The 21674-nt window shown below is 49.9% G+C and overlaps 9 protein-coding genes across 9 annotated transcripts; 4 read left to right on the top strand and 5 right to left on the bottom strand.

The window, feature by feature from the left end:
- Positions 1-1181: 1181 nt before the first annotated feature.
- On the bottom strand, positions 1182-2502 carry gmtA (GDP-mannose transporter; the record flags this gene model as incomplete). Its single annotated transcript, XM_057173497.1, has 4 exons — positions 1182-1615; positions 1674-2045; positions 2114-2201; positions 2260-2502. The coding sequence occupies 4 exons, from the start codon at positions 2500-2502 to the stop codon at positions 1182-1184; spliced, it is 1137 nt and encodes a 378-aa protein (XP_057033648.1).
- An 823-nt stretch (positions 2503-3325) lies between these two features.
- Positions 3326-4018, top strand: N7457_002452 (thioredoxin domain-containing protein; the record flags this gene model as incomplete). The annotated part of the gene is made up of 1 exon (XM_057173498.1): positions 3326-4018. One exon carries the CDS (start codon positions 3326-3328, stop codon positions 4016-4018), a length of 693 nt encoding a protein of 230 aa, XP_057033649.1.
- A 598-nt stretch (positions 4019-4616) lies between these two features.
- Positions 4617-6164, bottom strand: N7457_002453 (SMI1/KNR4 family protein; the record flags this gene model as incomplete). The annotated part of the gene is made up of 1 exon (XM_057173499.1): positions 4617-6164. One exon carries the CDS (start codon positions 6162-6164, stop codon positions 4617-4619), a length of 1548 nt encoding a protein of 515 aa, XP_057033650.1.
- Positions 6165-8597: 2433 nt separating this feature from the next.
- N7457_002454 (uncharacterized protein) lies at positions 8598-10011 on the bottom strand (the record flags this gene model as incomplete). Its single annotated transcript, XM_057173500.1, has 2 exons — positions 8598-9712; positions 9750-10011. 2 exons carry the CDS (start codon positions 10009-10011, stop codon positions 8598-8600), a joined length of 1377 nt encoding a protein of 458 aa, XP_057033651.1.
- Positions 10012-10782: 771 nt separating this feature from the next.
- N7457_002455 (SCF ubiquitin ligase complex subunit HRT1) lies at positions 10783-11322 on the top strand (the record flags this gene model as incomplete). Its single annotated transcript, XM_057173501.1, has 4 exons — positions 10783-10887; positions 10944-11022; positions 11089-11159; positions 11224-11322. 4 exons carry the CDS (start codon positions 10783-10785, stop codon positions 11320-11322), a joined length of 354 nt encoding a protein of 117 aa, XP_057033652.1.
- Positions 11323-11585: 263 nt separating this feature from the next.
- Positions 11586-12029, bottom strand: N7457_002456 (signal peptidase complex subunit 1; the record flags this gene model as incomplete). The annotated part of the gene is made up of 3 exons (XM_057173502.1): positions 11586-11786; positions 11848-11907; positions 11982-12029. The coding sequence occupies 3 exons, from the start codon at positions 12027-12029 to the stop codon at positions 11586-11588; spliced, it is 309 nt and encodes a 102-aa protein (XP_057033653.1).
- A 670-nt stretch (positions 12030-12699) lies between these two features.
- N7457_002457 (homoserine kinase) lies at positions 12700-13929 on the bottom strand (the record flags this gene model as incomplete). The annotated part of the gene is made up of 3 exons (XM_057173503.1): positions 12700-13044; positions 13103-13401; positions 13512-13929. The coding sequence occupies 3 exons, from the start codon at positions 13927-13929 to the stop codon at positions 12700-12702; spliced, it is 1062 nt and encodes a 353-aa protein (XP_057033654.1).
- Positions 13930-15359: 1430 nt separating this feature from the next.
- On the top strand, positions 15360-17312 carry N7457_002458 (magnesium transporter CorA family protein; the record flags this gene model as incomplete). The annotated part of the gene is made up of 1 exon (XM_057173504.1): positions 15360-17312. The coding sequence occupies one exon, from the start codon at positions 15360-15362 to the stop codon at positions 17310-17312; it is 1953 nt and encodes a 650-aa protein (XP_057033655.1).
- A 2217-nt stretch (positions 17313-19529) lies between these two features.
- Positions 19530-20798, top strand: N7457_002459 (Zn(II)2Cys6 transcription factor domain-containing protein; the record flags this gene model as incomplete). Its single annotated transcript, XM_057173505.1, has 4 exons — positions 19530-19985; positions 20043-20094; positions 20145-20727; positions 20780-20798. 4 exons carry the CDS (start codon positions 19530-19532, stop codon positions 20796-20798), a joined length of 1110 nt encoding a protein of 369 aa, XP_057033656.1.
- Positions 20799-21674: the final 876 nt, after the last annotated feature.

Here is a 21674-nt window from a genome sequence, read left to right on the forward strand (position 1 = left end):
TGGAGCCCCTCTGCAAGATCTTCTTCGACCAACTCGTAGAACCTGGCCAAATGATACCATGGTTCATGCGGCAAGGACATAGCATTGAATTGAAGATTCGGCCATAATTGGGAATGCGTATTTATAGGGCAGTGCACCATGCTTTGGTACATATGCACCTGGTGATGGTCCTGGAGAATTCGTTCGGTTGGAAACTCGATCCACAAGGCTCACACTCAAAGAACCGGTGAACGTGTCCCGTCGATATTGTGTGCACCAAACGTTGTGATTATACCCAGAAGTTCTCTGCACAAATGGCACGCTTGTGTCCACGGTCAAAAGTATTTTCGATGGGAATCTAAGGCATTTAGGTTCTTGAAAGTGCGATGGCACGAGATGCACACGATAGTTCTAGCTATGCCAAGCTAGACGGGATATAGACTTGGGGATATCCGAAGGGATCCTCGTATTCTAGGTTGGACTGAGGAAGGGAAAAGGGGGGTGTTGATGGGAAATGAGAGGAGAGACCAAAGAAAGATCAGGAGTAGACAACCTCAAGACGATCGAATACATACCTACTGACTAGACAACTATAGGTATCACAGCCTACAAACAATGAGTTGATTAGATTGCCCTCAACATGAACATAGTAACTAACCAGCAACCAGTTACTGAGCAGCATTTCAGGATATGATGGACTGGAAATTTCATCAAACCAACATACAAAAATCTTTAAGAACATCTACAAGAAGATTTTAAACGACCGCCAATCTCAACCAGTCATATTAGTTATCGAAAGACACGTTCTATTGGAAACCCCAGAGCGCGGCATAGCTATATACATCGAACAAAACAGGCAAGAATAGATGCTATGGCCGCATGTCAAAAAAAGAAGAATTACTAAATCATAATGCAGACCAAAAGCAGGGTGTGAGAAGAAACTGTAAACGCACAGCAGTTTCCCTGACATAGCTGTAAGGTGCGAGGGGGGGAAGAAGAACAGTAAAAAGAAGAAAAGAGGAACAAATACCAACGCCGACCAAATTGATCAAAGTGGTTTTCCCCCATCGGACCAGACAGGCCCCTTAAATTTGGCTGCAATGAAACGTGAATCATAATGTCACATGCAAAAGAGCACCGTGGACGCGGCGGATTTTGGGTTTATGCGCTGACCAGTCAGATGCATACTGCCATTCCTAGCTTTAAGAGCGCAGCGAGTCTCTCATGCTCTGGCTGCTAGCGCTGACCGGTGTGGGGAGAACACCAGTCTTGGGCTTGGAGTTTTGCTTGATCTTGGCAACGGCGTAAACAAGGCCGCTGACGAAGCCGATAGCAATTGCGGACACACTAGGGAAGGTGACTGGCGCATCGAAGAAGACAAGACCCGAAATGGCAATGGGCAGTTTGTTGAGCGCACCCACCATGGAGTATGTGGTGGAGGAGGTGGTGCGAACACACCATGCGGAGGTGTACGAGATGAAGACGGACGAGGCACCGGACAGAACCATGGCGAAGAAGATACCGTCACGGTTGGACTCGGGGAAGTTGCGGGCGAGGTTAGCAGACGACCAATCCTCAACAAGCAAAGTGAGAACAAGCAAGACGGGAATCGAGAGGAGGTTGTTGTAGAACATGGCTGGAGTGAGAGGGTCATGTTAGTAGGCATTGAGAATCAGACTGGAGGAGCCACATACTGTCGAAATCCTTGAAGTTGGTCAGCTTGATGCGCTTGCGCATACCCAGGACATAGGACGAGGTGCACAAGCAGTTGATCAGCATCCAGACGTATCCGGCATTCAAGGTGGAGACCTTGCTGGAGGTGTCACCGGAGCTCTCCACTGCGTGCTTGATATCGGCCCAGGCGGCAATGAGGGAGCTGAAAACCATCAGACCGAAAAAGAGAAGAGTGAGGCTGGTGACTGAGCCACCAAACCAGAGAACCTCTCCATAGGCGATCAGGATAATGGTCAAGTTCTTAAAGATGGTGTACACGGGAATCGAGAGGAACTGAAGGGCCTTGGAACCAGTGTAAATCATGCCGATGAGGAGTAGTGTGATGGGGAACCCTAATATGGGGGAAAACATATCCTGTCAGCTGCGAAATCCTCTAATCCGTGATAATTGGTGTCCATACATTTTTTAGCCTCATCGCTGTTAAAATCACGATAGGTGATAAGACCCATGGACTTGCATGTTTGAATTGCGACAATGCAGACCAAAGACTGTGTATATCAGTAAGCCTGTGTCTAATCAATACTAATTGCACAATTGGCTACATACCTGAACACAGAGCAATAAGAAGTTCAGATTGAAGTCCAGGCCCGACAGAACATACTTGTTCATCACGGTCATCATGATTGACGAACCGCAGTATGCCAAAACGGGAAACGCGGGGTTGCTGGGCATGGAGGGGCTGGCGCGGGGCGCAGGAGTTGGCGGCGGCGCAGCCTCGAACTCCTTGTTCCCTTGGTCGACCTTATTCATGTCGACGGTGTAGTCGTCGGACTTCTTGTCTTCGACCATGTTGAATCGCAGATAGGGGGTTTATCGGCTGTGTGGTGGGAGAGTGGGAGGAACCGGAATGACGGATAGCACCCAGGATAGACCTAATCCAGGGGAGTCGAAGAACGAAAGGAGTGTTCGAGAGGATGACCAAAGAAAAAAGATCAAGGGAGATTTCACAACAACAGATTTCGCGGCCGGAACCAGACACGTCATTACCTAAGCAGGAGTTTAGGGGGTGCTGACTCAGCCTCGGATCGGCTATTTATAGAGGCAAGTACAACATCTTCTGTACGGAGGATATCGCTATTGGCCTTATATTGCTTGGTATTCGATAGGCCATGAGGTGGGGAGCGCCCAATTGAGATTGATCTGTGATCTATAATATAGTTCCGAGTGTGGTGATATGCTGTTATACTATGGAGTACTCCGTACGTATCCCGTACTTCAATGTCCCTTAGTATGCTTAATACCTATCATTCGATGTGCATGTTTCTAAGTTCGGATCCCAATGAGACTTATTCCATTTATACCTTAAGAGGAGACCAATAAAAGTATACCCCAGTCTAGGTACCTACGAAGAAAATCCAGACATGTGTGAAAATAAATTGATATACCTACCTGTTCACCGCGTAGACTACTCCGTAGCGAACCCATAACCAGTGGAGCTCCCGACCTTTCGATCTCAACCGCCCAGACTACACACACTCCCCTGAAAATCCCAATCCCCAAATATCGGGAAATAAATCCTAGGAAAAAATCCCAATGCAATAATCGTCCTCCACAAAAACCAATTCCTACGCCCACTCCCACACCGTCCAACCCACACCCCGCACCCTCCAAAATGCCCGACTCAGACGACGAAGCGCTCTTCGCAGCCCTCGAAAACGAAGATGACACTCTCTACCGCGACGCGCGCATCCAACAGTTGAATGCAGAACTCGCAGCCACAAAAAACAACCACTCCACCTCCACAAGCGGCAGCACAGGCCTCATCCAGAACGAAGTCTACCCAACCCTCTCGAATGACCAGTCCGTGCTGGACTTCACGACCCGCACGAGCAAGTGTCTGGTGCACTTTGCGCACCCTGATTTTGCGCGCTGCGCTGTTATGGATATGCGCCTGGGCGAGCTGGCGAGTGTGCACTACGAGGTTTCGTTTGCGCGGGTTGATGTTCGAAACACGCCGTTCATTGCGCAGAAACTTGGGATCAAGGTGTTACCCTGTGTGATTGGGTTCAAGGATGGGGTTGGCGTTGACCGGGTTGTTGGCTTTGAGGGATTGGACGCCAGAGGCTTTGATGGGGTGGAAGGGTTCGATGTCAAGGTTTTGGAGAAGAGATTGGTTTTCAAGGGAATTCTTGTGGCTGCTAAGCTGAGTGGCGGGGATGAAGATGATGATATTAGAGAGGAAGAGGACAGTGATGGTGGTGATGGTGGGAGAGGATTTGGTAGGAAGAAGGGGAGACGTGGGATTCGCAGTGCTAATCCCAATGTGAGAAACCGCGGTGACGATGATGATGACGATTGGGATTAAAAGTCCTGATACTTGGAGGATATACCCCCGAGAAAAAGTGTTGGGCATATGTTGATTCATGTTTTCTGTATACTAACGGATTGATGACCTAGATTAATGCTCATAATTGGATGTTTAGTAGCATCTCCATGCCATACATCCATATGAATACTTAAATTCACAAAAAGCTTTCATGTGCTAGACCTCAACCAAGCCTGTACTCCAGGGAAAAGCTTCAAGTAGTTGATTGGAAACCGAGGAATCAAAGTAAATGGGATTGTAGCCAGACACGAAAGGAAAAAAGGCAAGACTGTCATCATAGAGTTACAGGCAAAGAAGTATGAGAGAAGACCGTAAACACAGGGCCATCTCGATGGCCAAGGAGAACCAAAACGGAAAGGAAAGGCAGGAAACGCAGAACAAACAGCACCCTACAGTTACAACAAATGCCGCGAAACAGAGGCTAGAAGAAGAACGGGGGGAATTCTATACAGGGAAGCAGAAGTAGAAGTAGAACGGTGTCGCACATCCATAAGTTCAACATTGACGCCGGATGCCCTTGATAGACCGAGACTCGAAGAGAAAACGGGACTGTCCAGGCCCAAAAGCCGGGCTTATTCTAAATAGCCACATTCTTCATTTCGCCGAGGACCTCCGACTCAATTGCAGTTGAGGACTCCGCCGAGTCGGTTTTTCCTGCCTTATCGTTTTCTTTGAATTCATTGGACTTGGAAGGCTCTTCATTCTCCTTGTTGGAGATTTGAGGGGTTACAACCTCCATCAAATCTTCAGTCAGAAGTTCCTTGCTCATAGTTTCCTTGGGATCTTCGGAAATTGTAGGTCCTGAAGTGACAATGGGACTTGTTGTTTCTTCTGTCACGCGTGCAAGAGGACTGGAGATGCCAAATGGCGTCTTAGGGCTCTGGGTGTTTCCACCCTTGGAGAAACGATGCGGCGACCGCCCCCGTTCCTCAGCGCGCGTTGGGCTGCCGTAAGGGGACTCCCGACTGCTCGACCGGTTGCCTGTAGAGCTCACGCCCAGACCATTTGGCACAGGGCCCTTCCGGCGAGGCGCACGGCGGCCATACTTCTGATCCGTCCTCCAGCGCAGAATCTCCAGATATGGGGGCTCCACATTTTGGGCCTTGAACTGCTTCAGCTTCAACTCATTCGTCTCCTCGTCAACGAGGACATGACCGCTGCAAAGATCATCGGCGAAGGTTGCGAGGAACGCAGCCCATGACCGGGCAACAACGTATTTGCAGTCGTAGTCACGGCCGAAGATAATGACCTGTCCCCATTTTCCAGCAGGTCCGGGTGCCAGATCGATGGCGAGGTTGTTGCCACCCCAATCACGAGCGAGAGGAATCCACGCGGGATGTGCGTACGCTTTCTGAACAGCACCGGGAGGCTGAGAATCCTGGCGATCTAGCAGGTCTGATCGCCACATTGTGGGATCAGCCTGCTGCGACGGACCAGCCGCGGAGGAGCTTGCCGCAGCGCTGGGAGCAGGTTGGCTTTGCATCATAGTTGAATTGCTGAGATATTCTTCGTTGACCGTTTTCCAGTTGGACCATTCCTGCACAATTTCCTCGCAGTCGAGAAGCATGGCACTGAAGAGGACACCGGTGGGCAGGCCACCACGTTCTTGGCCGTCGTGGAACATCAAAGATTCCCGCACCTCTAATGGTAGACTGCAGTCAAGTTCGTGCTCCAGTTCGTTGATATCGTTTTGAGTGCATCCTTCACCGAGTTGATCAAGGAGTTCCTCATAATTGTGTTCTAACCAGCGTTCGATCTTCCTCCACGAGTGAGCGACCGGTGGCGGCGGTGGTGCTCCGTCATGGAAACTTTGCATTTGGATTTCTGGTACACCCTCGCCTTGGTCATTCGATCGTCTCTTCTGGGATGAGACCGACCGCATCCCGGGGGAATAAGGGCGGTTGGGAGAGCCTAAGTCGTCGGGGGAGCCAGTCCACTCGGTTGCTTGTGCAGTTGCCGATCCTTTTGTGGGTTCGTCATCGTATGGGTTGGAGAGGTCTGGGCGAGACTCGATTGCGCTTGTTGCGACAGATGTGAGTGGCTCGTGACGGCTTTGGCTGAGAGGAACGTGTCTCCCGGTGCGGTAGGGGGAATCGTGGGAGGCATGGCGGTCATTGGAGGTCATGGTATGCCAAAAGGAGCGCCATGTTGAAGTAAGCCTATATCACGGTGTCAGTAGACGCCACAGAACAGACTGGCCAAGGTAGACTAACATATTCGCCATGGTGTCGCAGTTGGCTTATAGACCAAAAAAAAAAGGGTTGAACAGGGGTGAGGCCGAGATCAGGTCGCGAAGGCGGTCATTGAAGACGGGGGAAGAATGTGATCCGACCCAATAGTAATCACAGCGAGGGAATTTGAAATTGAGAAAGAAGGAAATCTCTGGAGAAGAAGTGAAGATGGTAGGGGCAGGTCCAGAATTTAGAATTAGGTAAGGAAGGAGAAAAGGCCGGGGTGGAGAGGAGGGGAGAAGAGGAGATTAGTTTGGGTTCTTTTTGTTTCTTGGAAACACAGGATCTGGGCAGGATCTGGGCACAATCACGAAAGCAACATTTGAATCTGCAACTTTGCTTCAATTGTTATGATATGACTCTATTTCGTTGACCCCTGGCCGCATCCAGCCACGCCTCGACTTCTGGTATGCAGATCCCTTTGATATGATGTCGACTCCTTCACAAGCTTTCGAATGCGAATCAACAATGGGGCGTCTTGCCAAGTATGCAGTGGGTTCTACCTAGGTACTATGGGAACTGCACCCACCAGAACGCTTGATAGAATTACACGTGGACTGGCGCTGGTCCTGTTTATCTTGAATGTCCTTGTCTCATACCCGGAGCACCGAATTAAGCTTCACCCGAAGACGATCAGTGAAATGGAGACGAACCCCGTCCTGAGATGTGTCAAGTACCGAGTCTCCCCCCCAGGTATGTACAGATACCTATCTGGGAGGTATTCAGGTAACCCTGTGAAGAACCCCGTGAAGTACAGATCAGGAGGCCTACGGAGTACGGAGTACACCGCAGGTACATGGTACCTGCAGTTCAAATCTTTGACTTCCCCTGACAGTGGACTCTGGCTGAACCTGAAATATAAAATTAGCCCAAGCCGAGTGGATCTCGAGGACGCGATTGTGGCGCTTGGGCGAATAGGAGTCCCGGGGAGTAGAAGAACGGAGCAGCTAGTAGGTAGTAAAGGGGGGTTCTCAGCCCACGTATCAGCAAAAATAGATCAATTGCCCGGAGTATTTAGATTGCTATTTTAATTTCGAATTGCATTTATGAACTAGTGACGGAGGATGGACCCTGGAGACATCCAAAAGATATATAGTACACGGAGGGGGTAAGCCCAGAAGAAACCCCGGGGAATAATATTAGGATCAGCACTGGAAGACCAACGAATGTTCTCTGCCTCTAGCTTACCTGCCTAGAGAGACCCCACCATGGAACTAATCGACGTGCTAATTTTGATTCGCCGTTTTTAATGTGGCTTGTTTAGGGCTTGGTCACCGGTCATAATATGGATCTTGGCGTGCAAGTCCGTGTATCTACTCCGTCCATGTGAACCGAGAATGCCGTACTCCGTAGACGTACGGAGTATCTAGGCATCGTTTGCCTGGGAATACCGAACAGGCAGATGGTTCTATGGAGCACCCCCAATTCGAGTCGAAATAACAAGTCTACAGCCATGTAGTCACCGGAAGAGGACACTTCTACCTCAATGTCAGGCGACCCATGTCAAGCGCACAAACACTCCTCACAGGGTCTGGGTTGTGTGTTGTATGTATAACTACTCCGTACTGTTTGCGATTTATGACCCAAAAGAGATCCGACCAGTGAAGGTTGATTGAGTGAGCGACAGGCTTGAGATGATACCGAGTTTGAACTGCCCAGATACTGGCACAAACTCGCTACTGATGAAGTGATGAGTGACGAGTGACGAGTGACGATGATAGATAAAGGTACAAAGAACGAGGTCAGCCCTAGGTCAGCCTGGAAAGCTGACCGAGGCCGAGCGCCACCTTGACCCGACGAAACAATAGTAGGAAAACCACAAAGAGCGGAGAATTCCCTAAAGAGAAGGGCAAAAAAAGATAAAAAACAAAAGCAATGCATTTCATAGACAGCCATCCCCGGCTGGACCGACCATCGCCCAAAGAAAAACCACGATGGAAAAACCACGACGCCGAACGATGAAAAAAAGCAGGTGATTAGTATCACCACCTCATCAATGTACCGAGCACCCAGTGCCGTGCATCATCATGGTGAACATTGCCGTAAGAGGCCTATGGAAAGAAACATTGAGCGCCCTGTCACGAGAAAGGAAGACCGAAATGAACCCACCGAGGGACCTGAGACCAGTCCAGGATGCCCATATGATCAAAATGCAATTGATAAACAAAACGAAAGCCAGAGAAAGTAAAATGATAAGAAAGAAAGGAAGAAGAGAACGGCGAAAAGAAAGAAAAGACAGAAACAGAAACAGAAAGACCCCTCAACTGAGACCAAGGTCAGAGAAGGCCGTGAAACTTCATCTGAACCTTGGAAAGTTGGATCAGCAGCTAAGCGTAGCTTTGCGTGACTGGAGGAACCCCCGAGGAAGCATCTAGCTTCAAAACACGTCGGATATCATTCTCAATCTGCTGCGTATCCACCGCCTGAGAAGGAGGCGGCGAGCTGATGGGCACATGGAATGAAGCAGGCACATACTTCATCTGAGGTGACTGGTATCCGTGCCACTGAGGCTGGGTGCTTGGCATGTACGGGTTCCCATAAGACACCGGAGAAGGTCCGTTTGAAGCTGCATCGGAAGTCCCGTTCGAAGCACGGCCACGATATGGAGGCATCGACGGAGGTGGGACGAGGTCGAATTCACGACGCAGAGGCGAGCGAGAGTTGTTGGGATAGGGATATGGATGGCGTCCAGTGTGCTGAGAAGCCGGCTGCTGATACTGATGCTGCGGGGAAAAAGAACCATGAGACATTGTCAACTGAGGCCCGGATGAGGTCCGCATTGGGGTCGCATAAGGAGGCACATTGGATGGGCGGGGCCCAAAAGTCCCGGCGTAGTCATGGGACGAATGAGCTGAGGACGGCGGCTTCTGGGGAGGCGGATTGAGCAAGAGATGCTTCAGCTCCTCAGTCTTGATTCTTCGCTGCTCCTCAGCGACATCAGGCGATTGAGGGGTGCTCGAAGGTCGCAGTGCATTCATTCGGTCCTGGTAGGAGGGAGCAAAAGAAGGACCAATTTGAGAAATACGTGAGTTGTGAGAATTTCCCATTTCGAAAGCAAACATGCCATCACCGTTGGGGCGCTGGGCCCTAGGCTCAGTCTGGGGAGACCGAACGGCCTTGCTGAGTTCGGGGCTGCCGGTGGACTTGTGATCTCTGGCTTGCACCGCAGCCTGGAAGAGAAAGTCAATCGGAGACGGCTTCTGTTCTTCACCTATGATCATGTTGCGGCTGCGGGGTTTAGAAGGAGTCACATCCGGCTCCGGTCCCTCCTCCGCATCATCGCTATCAGTCTCGATGGGTGGAGCCAGGTTGGAATCAGGAGCCGACTTAGAGAAAAAGCTCGGCATTGGCAAAGCAGAGGGTGCGGGGGATGCGTGGAAAGTCGGTCCCGCATAAGCTGGTGCGTTTGTCTTTGTCGGAGGGGGAAGCGACACCCGCGTGGCTGGGTGTGTGTCGGGCCCCGCTGTTGTATCCGTTACTGTGATATCCGTTGTGGGTAGCAGGTGAAGCTTTGGGTTCTCGCTGCTTCTTTCCTGAGCGAGGGGGCTTCTTCTTCGAAGAGTTGAAGTTGTTCAAGATATCAGTAGGAATGACACCCGGGGTCATGTTGTGTGGAGGCGATGATGGGGGAGTGGAGAGAAGTCCCGTTTTCGGGGCCTGAGGAGTCATGTTCTTCTTCTGAGGACGGCGATTGTTGCGCGAGCCCTTAGGGGTCGGGGGATGAGGAATTTGAGCCGACATGTCGACGGTTGGCTTGAAAAATAGGCAGCCGGTTGAGAGATAAAGAGAAAGAGCAACGCTATGACGAAGCAGTAAACAGCAGAAGATGAGAAGATCGGGGTAAAGGTCAGTCAGATCACTGCTCAGCAGGTGTCGACAATATTAAAATATGGCAACGCCGGGAAAGCAGAGAAAGTGACGTGTATGAAACTGAGCAAGTGAAGAGTCGCAAGTTGAGTCAAGTGGAATGTTGTCGCCCAAAGGCAAAGATAGACGATTCACTGAAACGTCTTGTCTATGATTAGGAGAGAGAACAAAGGTCAAGAACGAGCATCAACTGGAAACATCTCTAAAGAGGAAAAACGAGGAGAAGGAAAGAAAGATCGTATCATTGTTGTTGGTAAAGGGAAGGGTGATTGAATGCAGCCAAACCGGGAGGGGAGATCCATCGCCGATGACTAAGACGCCACCTGCTTCCTCGATAGCGAGAGCAAACAAAGTCAAACAGCCATTATCGTGAGATCGACTGCTGGACGGGGTCACATTATTCGGTGGACATTGAGTACCCTTGGAGAGACTTATTGTTTCAACATTCTTCAAAAGGTGCGTCCGTTTCGCATCTACAAAATACACATTGCAACCTCCCATCACCGCCTCTAATCACCGCCTTACACCATCGGAGCCTCACTTACGTCAGTCACCGTTCTGATAACCCCCACCCCAGCTAGCTTCTGTTGCCTCGCGCCAAGCATTTCGAACCGAAACCATTCAGCATCCTAAACAAACCCCAACATGGCCGACGTGGAGATGAAGGAAGCCGCCACCGGCTCCTCTAAGGGAAAGGCCGTCTCTAAGACCACTGACGCTAGCGACAAGAAGAAGTTCGAGGTCAAGAAGGTACAGAACGCTCTCCTGTTTGGATCCCTTCATGATACTAACTGGGTATTGTCAAGTGGAACGCCGTTGCCTTATGGGCTTGGGATATTGTGGTCGACAACTGTGCCATTTGCCGAAACCACATCATGGACTTGTGTACGTTTAACCTATATACCATTCAAATCGTCGTGTCCTGCAAGCACTGACCACTCAATGAAACAGGCATTGAATGCCAGGCCAACCAAGGATCATCAACAACAGAAGAGTGCACTGTTGCCTGGGGTATTTGCAATGTGAGGACCCCGCATCCTATCCGTCCAATCATTTGACCATGGGCTAATCACTCTCTTACCATAGCACGCGTTCCACTTCCACTGTATATCGCGATGGCTCAAGACCCGCCAGGTCTGCCCGCTGGACAACCGAGACTGGGAGTTCCAAAAGTACGGCCGGTAAAGGAGATGGACACCGGAGGATTTTCAAGATACTACACGATACAATTCACGATTTCTGGCTGATGCCACATGCACAATGGCTTCTAACTCTTCAATTCTTTGCAAAAGCACATGCAAATCTTCATTACGACGGTACGGGGCCTTGATAAGTGTTCGAACGATTTAATATCTCGAGCTCGTTCCATAGCTCTCCCATTTTCATATTCCGTAGCAGACCAAAGCGCTGCCAAAATTCCTCCAATGATTATTACGCTTAACAAGTTTTCAATATTGCACCTTCACTCCATCCACAGTTATCCCGGGATTTGCTTTCCCGCCTGTGGAACCCAGCCATTTCTCGGGGTTACGGTTGTATACGGGCCAGGGCGGGACGACAACGAGAGCTGTGAACAGTGTGCCCGCCAAACCGGTCCATAATGTGAGGTAAATGTCCTTGTAGGTGTATCCGACGACGAAGCTGGCAGCCTTGAGCAGAGACAATCATAGTCAGCTTTAAGAACAACAAGCCGATAGATGTGTAACATACCCCCGAAAGAATTAACAAGACGGTAGAAAGTAGCTCTGCTAGACGCTGGCCGTGGAAGTCCTGTTATCGAAATATCATTAGCTCTAGATGCAAAGAACAATAGAAAGCTGTGGTTGGGGTGTACTGCGACGTACAATTTGGCCTTCAAAGGCATCTTGAATAGGGGCAAGCAGTTCATCCATGATCAAAATAGTCCGTAGCTAAGTAAATTCGAGTTCAACAGGCCAAGTTCAAAGATCCCTTGGTTGATGCCGGGCGGCTTATCGCAATGGTGTCATTTGCCTTCTGCCACATCGGACCGCCTTGTGCCCTCCAATTTGCCCAGTCGAAGTATCGCGTGAAGCGTTGGCTCGTATACTGATTCCATATATCCTTGTAATTGGTTGACTGACTGGATATTTGACCATAACCTGGATTCTGGGTTTGCTTTGTGGTTGATCATGATTTCATTCGGGGTCATCTGCCATCTATCGCGTCTATCTAGCCATACACAGACCACCCGACTTGGAGCACTGCCGATGGGACCCAAGTTCTGAGAAACGCGGCCCACGGTCAGGTACCAATTTTACAAGGCCTTGCAATTTGAAAGCAATCAAGCCCAACTTGCCGTGTCGGAAGGCTCACATGCACCCCGCAATGCGAGAAGCAAGAAGCAGCGGTGAAAACAAGGGCCTGCATGACCCGTACGGTGGCGAGCAAGGTAGGAATTTCTCGTCCGATATCTAACTAGACACATATTTCCTTCGGAGCCTAGTGCTCCAATGCTGCCGACGTGCCTATATGCTAAGCATGGTGAACCACCCACCCCCGCAGGTAGCGATCGTGTTATGACGGAACAAAACTTGCCAGATCCTACTGATATTCCACAACCGCTCCATCCTGGGCGGGCTCAAGCAACTTCCATTGACAGGTGATGTTGTTGGAAGTGAACCGTGCGATAATGCGGTCAGCAATCTCTTCAAAGCGATCTGTAGCCAATGCTAGGATGGTAGGTCCTGCACCCGAAAGGCAGATTCCCAACAGACCGGGTTGGGTAGAAGGAGTCATGAGTTGGAGAATTTCAGTCAGACCCGGGATCAGCGTCTTGCGATAGGGCTGGTGCACCTTATCCTGCATGGCAAGGAAGATCATATCGGGGTCCGGCGGGGAACTTCCCAAGGCCGCGGGCAGGAGTGCCGCGCGCTGGAGATTAAAGACCTGACCAGTTATTAGTCTTTAGATTAAGTATGCCATAATACTGAGACCATGAACTTACCACATCCGCTCTCGAGTAGGTCTCTGGGAGTACGTTACGTGCGTTGGCAGTAGGCACCACAAAGTCGGGGATGATAGCGATGGCTTTGATCTCCGGGGCCCAATTGAACTTTCTGTAGTGACCAATAGCCATTGGAGGCTCAGGAGGACGGATGCCGGTGTCAACACCACCTGCCGGAGCGGGCAGGACTTCACTGAGAGGGATTTCTTTCCGTGCCACATCCTCGGGCTTAAGCTCATTCAGATAGGTGCCCACAAACCCACCGAAGAGGGAGGCAGCCACGTTATCCGGGTGCCGTTCTGTTCGCAGGCGTCAGTTAAAATGTACGCCATATGATTCATTAATTTTTTTTCTTTTTGTCTTTCCCTCCGAGACTGAGATGAGGGGGACATAGAACACTGTAACCTACCAATCATCAAACAGTAATCGAGTAGGCGCTCCTTGCTCAGACCCAGCTTACCCACCTCATTGCCTAGCATAACACCGGCAACCACGGCAGTACCGGAAGAGCCCAGACCCCGGCCTAACGGGATGGGGTTGACGATGTGCACCTTGGTCTCGACGGGGAAAGCCCGTTGGTCATGGCATCTGAGAACATACAGGGCTACTCGGGTGATCAAGTTCACTTCTGGGTCGAGACTGATCTGCTCAACACTCTTGCTCTGATCCTCATAGGTGATGGCACAGTTGAAGGGGAGCTGGGATGAGGGTTTGGCCTCGACGGTGACGTGGAGATCCAAATAGAGGGACAGTGCCAGGCCGATCACATCGAAGCCGGGACCAATGTTGGCCGAGGAACAAGGGATCTTGATCGTGAAGGAACTCATGGCCGCGGCTATAGGTAAATGTGTCCAGGGTCTAGGTACAGAGTGTATAACCAGAACGGTGGTATGTGACTCTTAACTCTTGGCGCGCCAGAGGAAAAAAATAGGCCGACGTCGGAAATCGCAAGTGGAGACCGTTCGACTTCTCAACCGTTGTGCAATGATTGGATTGGATTTCTTTGGATCTGTCTAATGCAGCAGACGTTTGTCAGATCGTTTGCAGATTGCATATTGTCGGTGTGTTTCTCTAACTCTTCAGGGCTAGAGATAGTGGTGCTACATCCTCGAACAGGTCATCCCAGAACCCCTTGCAAAGCGAAACGCAAATCCAATCGAAAATGCATACGGAGTACGGAGTACGGAGTAATAGAATGGAAGCATAAGGCTGAATGAGGACAAGCCGATCTATATCCAATGTGTCATATACATTGAAAGGGCAAAAATGCCTCGTGGGCGCAAGACCAAGGTAGAAGCCAATCTACACGGGGAGATTCGATTGGGTACAATTGGACAGCTACCTCCCAACGGAGATGTGATATGGGAAAATGTCTCAAAGACACACGAATAGCATAGTCTCGGCCCAGGTCTATAATAGGTCCTTTAGAAGGTCTCCTTTATCTGCTGAAACGGGGTCCCGCTCGCGAAAATTTTCACTAAGCTTTGTCTGTTACGGGCATATTAGTTCTAGCCCACCCCCACTGTGCTCTTCTTCCCTATTTTGCAACCCCTGAGGTGCTTGTATCGTCTTGCACTTGAATTATCTCGAGCTTCTTCTTTTGGCTTGTTTTTTTGTTTGACTTTGCCCAAGTGTGGACGGCTTCCGAAACCATCATCGGCCGCCCCGTTTGGTCTTTGCCACCTAATTTACATCTTCCCACCTTTCCGCTTGTTCCACTGGATTTACACAATTGAATATTTCCAAGTCAAATAGGACATCGCTGGAAGAGTTGTTTTGGTGTCTTTATCTCAGCCTATCGAGAACTCCACATCTGAACGTCATCCGTTGAAGGTTCTGCGAGCCGACCTCTCGCGTCTCTCGTCTAACAGCAAACCTGGAGCAACCGAGCTCCTCATCTTCCCACTTCTTCAAGTTGGCGGGACTTCGCTACACCGAGGCGTCTCTCCTCCACCCTCTTGCAGGCCCCAAGTTCCGGGTCTTCGGCGGGGGCGACACCAGACCCCCCTAACTGGGTTTTAGAAACGACCTTATTGTGGCCGCCAGACGTTAGTCGGTAACGCCAGACCCTCGTGAAGGGTCTGGCTTATGGATGGAGGGCCGTCACCCTTGAACGAACCTCTTACCGGCTTGCGTCTGCTCCGGCCGTCGTGCTATCAAAGAGCAACTACCACATCACCCAACCAACTTCACACAAAATCAGCCAATCTGGCGTTCTAATCGCTTCCGTCCAATCCTCATAAATTGAGAGCTGACCATGTCTGACTCTCCCCGATCCGAGAGGTCCGTCTACCTGACCAGGTACAGTACCCCGGTACCCGAACTGGATGATCACCGCCTCCAGATGCAGACGCCTCCACGCATTGAGGCCCCGATCGAGCGCTCTTACAGTCCGCGCGATACCACTCGAACGCCCGCAGCTGAAATGCCTGAGCGTCCAGACCTGCTCAATGTGCAGGATGCGTTTAGGGAGGGCCCAATCCCCCGGGACTTCGAAAATACCATGTTGGACGACGATCGTTCGCTGAATGAGATGAATGGACTCGGTCGACGTTTTTCTGTTGATCCCAATGCCACCTTTCATAGTCCCCGTCGCATCAGCATCCCGAATCCGGACCTCGCCAATGCTGAATGCAGCTCGTCCGTGTCTGCTCGATCCTCTTCTCCCCCCAATTCAGTCGAGGCATTTGCCGACCCCCGTCGCCGTGAGCGCGCCAATACCCTGGATAGCCATGCGCCTCCTGATCTGGAAGCTATCTTGCATCGCACTGTCTCGGGTGGCACTAACAATCGTCGCCCAACGTTCAGCAATGCCAGTGTCATTCGGCCTCAATTGGGCGATGTGCCATTCGATACGACAGAGGAGGCTTGCTTTGAAGAGCCAGGCCGCATTCCCGTAATCGACTACGAGGAACTTGAGGAGTTCGTGGCTTTGAATCCGAGCACCAAGGCTGTCGATGGCAATCGTCGCAAGTACAGCGTAAGCTCGCAGAGCAAGAGACCCCGGATTTTTTACGATCTCCGCCCCGGCGCCGACAGCCCCGAGATGAGTGAAATCAAAAAGACCGACTCGTCCGATTCCCACATCGAAGATGAGAAGAAGACTGCCAAGATCACAGACGAAAAGGAGCTGGTTAAAACGCTCCAGAATACGAACCAGCGCACCCGTTTTGGTTTCTTCTCGTCCGAGTCTCAAACTACAGTGCATGCTGCCGACTTGGGGGATCTGGTGCTCCCTGGCGAAACCTTCCGCGATCTCTTTGAGCTGGGTCCCGAGGGAGGTGTGTGGTGGTTGGATGTGGTCAACCCCACTGAAGAGGAATTGGGGGCTATCTCTCGTGCTTTCTCTATCCATCCGCTGACGACGGAGGATATCCAGACCCAGGAAGCCCGCGAGAAGGTTGAATTGTTCAAGCAGTACTACTTTGTCTGTTTCCGAACCTTCTTCCAAATGGACAAGACCAGCGAGGACTTCCTCGAGCCCGTCAATTTCTACATGGTTGTTTTCCGAGACGGTGTTCTCACCTTCTCATTCCAGGACAATCCTCACGCATCCAACGTTCGGAAACGTATCGGAAAGCTGCGCGACTATGTGGCTCTCAGCAGTGATTGGATCTGTTACGCGATGATCGACGACATTGTGGACAGCTTCGGCCCCGTGATTCGTGATGTGGAATTGGAGTCCGAGGCGATCGAAGACCACGTTTTCATCGCCCGGGTTGACGACTTCGAGTCCTTCCTCCCTCGCATTGGAGGCCTGCGCAAGAAGGTCATGAGTTTGATGCGCCTGTTGGGCGGCAAAGCCGATGTCATTCGTGGATTTTCCAAGCGCTGCAACGAGCAATACTCGGTGACTCCCCGTGGTGATATCGGTCTCTACTTGGGCGATATTCAGGATCACGTTGTGACCATGATGTCGAACTTGGCGCATTTCGAGAAGATGCTCAGCCGGTCTCACACCAATTATCTTGCCCAGCTGAACGTCACCAACTTGGTGCTGGGTAACCATGTCAACAAGGTTCTCAGCAAGGTCACCCTGATTGCTACAATTTTGGTTCCCATGAACCTCATCTGTGGTCTATTCGGTATGAACGTAGAAGTTCCCGGCTTGAACACCCCAGGATTGGGATGGTTCTTCGGCATTGTCGGGGTGATGGCCGGTATTGTTATTGTCAGTATCGCTCTGGCTCGATGGCAGAGGCTGGTTTGATATCATTTCCGGTTCTTATGACTTTCTATCTCTTCGTGGCCTTTTTTTGATCTTATTTCTGTGTGTTGATTGACTCAGAGAGTCTCTTCTATTCTTGTTATCTGCTTTCTCGGTACATCTATCCGATGGAATACTACATACGAATTTTCACTAAAGACTTTCTGTACATATACTTGGCAAATATTAGAAGATAGCCTTGATTGAAGAGGCTTTTCATGAATCGGGTATAAATAGCTTGATAGAGGATCCGCTCAGTTCCATATGACTATTTTCAAAGTCCATTTCTTGTCCAATTCAGCTCGAAATTGAGTGTTCAGGTACGGAGTACATAGTTCAATATAGGTTCAGGAAGAAACTATACTGTATTGGACAGGTAGTATGCTATGAGAAGAAAACAAAGAGAGGGAAAAGAGAAAGAAGGATCTATCGAGGACCCGGTCTGTCGGCCTGAGGCATCCACGCCTCCACATAGATCGAGTGACCTCTTGCCGACTCCGTAAATGACGCAAGGTGGACATTATTGCTCGATAGTCCTGTAGTTATTTTTGATATAGTGATGTGATGCTATTTGCAATCTATCTATTTACATATGTATATTCTCAAGTATACCTTTAAGTTAGGGGATAGCCACCTGGGCAATACAGTCGAAAGTGGCCCCTGGCGTCACCCGCAAGTCAGAGACTCAGAGCCACTATCATGTCGATCTTTGCCAAGCCCAAGTATTCACAACCCCCAACTTGTCCAGTACTCTATCTACAAGTTTGGTTTTGTCCAAAAGCCTCACTTCACCACTTGTGAGTATTCTAAATTATTCGGCCAAGTCACGCCGCTAATGTCTCGTGCTTGCATCTTTTTCTGAATACGACTCACTCCCTCCGCTCCTTTAGTCCCAACTATAGAGCGGCAAAGACTAGTGCTGACCTCCCTTCGGCCTTCGCATTTGAACACACCGAAACTTGAAGACTATTATAACAATAAGCAACCTTGGAATCGCCCATCAAACATTAGGTAACTTAAGATCGGGCTTCCAGACTGAATCTGATAACGGATTACTCAAAACTTGGAATCCATTCATCTATTAGTGAAGCTGCCGCCTCAGTAGGAGCAAGACGCTTAACGGTCATTGAAGTTTGACATAGAGGGTGTTGCAACAGACCCCATGAGCAGGGCCGCAGTGACTACCAGTGAAAATGTGGCATCCAGGTATGGGCGGGTAAATGTTCTTGCTTGCAGATCATTGAGTGAGGATCAAATACCACCGGATACATTTAGCCTTGGCGCGTGGGCGGAATTCTCATAATCCCTGTATTTATTTATAAACAGGACACAAAGGCCCCGTAGACCTTGGCTGCATGACCCTCCATATTCATTGGGCCGACTTGTTTGTCCGGAAGAGACCAGTCAGCCCCGCCATGTGCCTGTAATAGGGCTACAAATGCAAGCTACTGTCCACCTCACAGATTGGAGAAAGACTCGGGCGGGATGCCTAATGTGCTGAACAAGGTGCCAAGGTGTAACTCGGAAATAGATGCGTATGTGTAATACTACAAAGAGGTTAACCCTTGGGAGAGTCGTTATCAAGATCTATCAGAATGACGGATTCAGATAGATGCTAACGGCTGTACTCCGTAAAGCACTGGCCCCTGGATATGGCAGAAGATTAGCTGCTTTAGACCCGATGAGGAGATAATCACATCCTCGGATCTCGTTTCAAGTGGAGCTAATGTCGGACTTACGGGGCACGTTCGCCGTCCTAGAGGGTGCAGGCCAAGAGACGAACTAGAGCTCGGTTAAGACACGTCAGTGAAGAACCAGGCTCCTTTTTGAGGAATCTTAGTCAACTCTCTAAAGAATCAGCTTGAGGCGATCTCTTTCCACCAATCGCACCACTTCAGAAAAGGCAACTCGTATCCCAAGTCTTCCAGTGGTGCTTTTTGTAAGTCAATACATATACCCCTGCATCCCCGGAGAGTCTGAATTCAGAATATTCACGATGCGAAACTACAACGCCACGTCCATTAAAATCTTACTCGCAGCTGCCACAGAATCCTTTAGCATTTATATTGGCTGTAAAATTTAACCGATAGAATTTCAACAATTCTTCAGCGTGGCGGCCTCGAACATGCCTGCAACTATGGTCCGTAGGTATAAAGGACGATGTTGTCCCCATTTCATGGATGCTCTATATCGCTATCACAAAAGGAAGCGCCTCGCACCATGGACACACAGATCTTTCAGACGACTCATACAGAGAATGGCGATAACACATCGAAAAAGCTGCGCAGGGCTTGCGATATTTGCCATCGCATGAAACTACGGTGTTCTGGAACTAATCCATGCAGTCGGTGCCAGGATGCAGTGGCCGAGTGTGTATACTCATTTGCCGCAAAGATCGGCAAGCCCAAAGGCAGTCGCAACAAGAAGACCCTGCAGAGACTTCAACGGCAAGAAGAACATGTCCCCCAAACAAGGCCAGACCAGGGGTGTTCAAACCCTGCGCCTGGAAATTGCGATAGCTCGCTGGCATTAGACATCGATGGTCTAAAGGCTTGTCTAGACTGGAGTTCGTTTTTGAACCCAGTCACTTCGGTGGAAAATCAGAGTGATTTTTCAATACCTGATGCAAATTGTGACACGCACGTACAAGCTTCAAACCCGGCATTATTACATGATGTGGGTGATTGCCTAGCAAACATACGAGAGACATTGCAACTAATGTAAGGAACACAGATACAAAACTTCGCCGCTACTGCTGCCTTTAATATAGACAATACTTCTTTTGGTGAGTACTGAGTGTGACCTTGGGAGAGTCAATGAAGCTGATCATATTAGACTTCTCGCCCGATTTCTGTATCCCCGGTGACCCAACTGAGAGTTTCCTGGCCGACAACATGTCAATTGTTGACGTGAACCTCAAACCACCATTGGAAACAGCAGACCAGGCAAAGAATCCACAACCCAAGCGATCACAAGATCAAACAAGTGCCTGCAGCTGTCTGCGATCCCAATTCGAATCCCTCTGTCGACTCAAAGGCCTCGAAAAATCCCCAGGACCCGTTCGCCACGATACAGACATTGCTACCAGTTTAAATGCACTCGCAGTGTCCCAGGATATTCTCAAGTGCGAGCGATGCCACGCGGACCCCGAAACAAACATGCTCATTATCATGGCGGTGGATCTGGTCTTCAGACGTCTGGAAGGCCTCGTGGCTAAAGCCCCAGACGCATTGATGGAGCTCCGTGTTACCCTTGGCGATCAGGAAATCGTCGAGCAAGAGCCTCTTTCTCTTATGCGCAAGACTCTCGTCACTCTAGTTCGGGATCAAGTGCAACAAGTCTTCAAAAGCATACGCGCTCGTATCAGTCGGCTCAATTCGCAAGCGAACGAGGTTGCGAATAAAGATGTCGATCAGATGTACGCGATGAAATTACAGCTTGCATTGATGCGTCTGGAGTTGATGTTTCAGGGACTATGTACACGATTAAATGAATGAGTCAATTACGGCATTGTGTTAGGTTAAACGGCAATTTTGAGGTTACTTTGGATGCATCTGGTCGTGTTATCACGAGAATGAGAATGAGAATGAGTAATACATCTTTAACACCATGTTAAGTATACAGAGAATCAGCCCTATACTAGCGTGTACCTACATGGAGGGAAGAACCGTTGAAATAGTGCGTCGTGTAAATGTCCCAAAAGATCCAGGGGGCTGGTCCTAGACCCGATCAGGAAGTTGGTGCAATGTTCTTACCTACCAGGTAGGTACCTAGGTAGGTAGAACCTCCTTTGAGTGGAATCCGCAGAAGGTCCACTAGTCTCCATTCCCCCTAATACGATGTTTCAGCTCATCTGGGCATTTCCTAGTTACGTTATGTACGGAGGAGCCACTCCGTCCTCCGGAGTCCGTACCCAGTCGCCAAGCTCATCGCCAGGACTTCCAACAAAATCCTATTACGAAACCCGTTGAGACAGTGGTTGGTGCCTCAGGAATTGTCCCTCATAGCCGAGAGAGTTCGGGAATTTTCGTCTCATTTCCAATACAACTCTCTCCTCTCTGAGTCCCACATCCGTAGGTCTCAAAGAGAACCTATTAGGTGCAAGATATGTACTCCAGGGCTAGCGTCGTTCGGCATAAATGTACAATCTCGGTATCGATCTGCGAAGGCTCGGGGCGCGAGGGCTCGGGGCGGCAGTAGCCGCAAAACAGGTGGCACCATCGAGCGCCACACCAAGGACGTCAATTGATTTTACCACATACTGATGCATACCCTAGCATTCACATCTGAAATCTGACAACATGAATCTACTGTCTCACTATTGAGTAATACTTAATCTGCCCCGATATACCTTGGATGGGTTAC

This window comes from Penicillium paradoxum, assembly GCF_028828445.1.
Source record: "Penicillium paradoxum strain IBT 22861 chromosome Unknown utg000003l_segment0_segment0, whole genome shotgun sequence".
In the NCBI taxonomy this organism is placed as follows: Eukaryota; Fungi; Ascomycota; class Eurotiomycetes; order Eurotiales; family Aspergillaceae; genus Penicillium; species Penicillium paradoxum.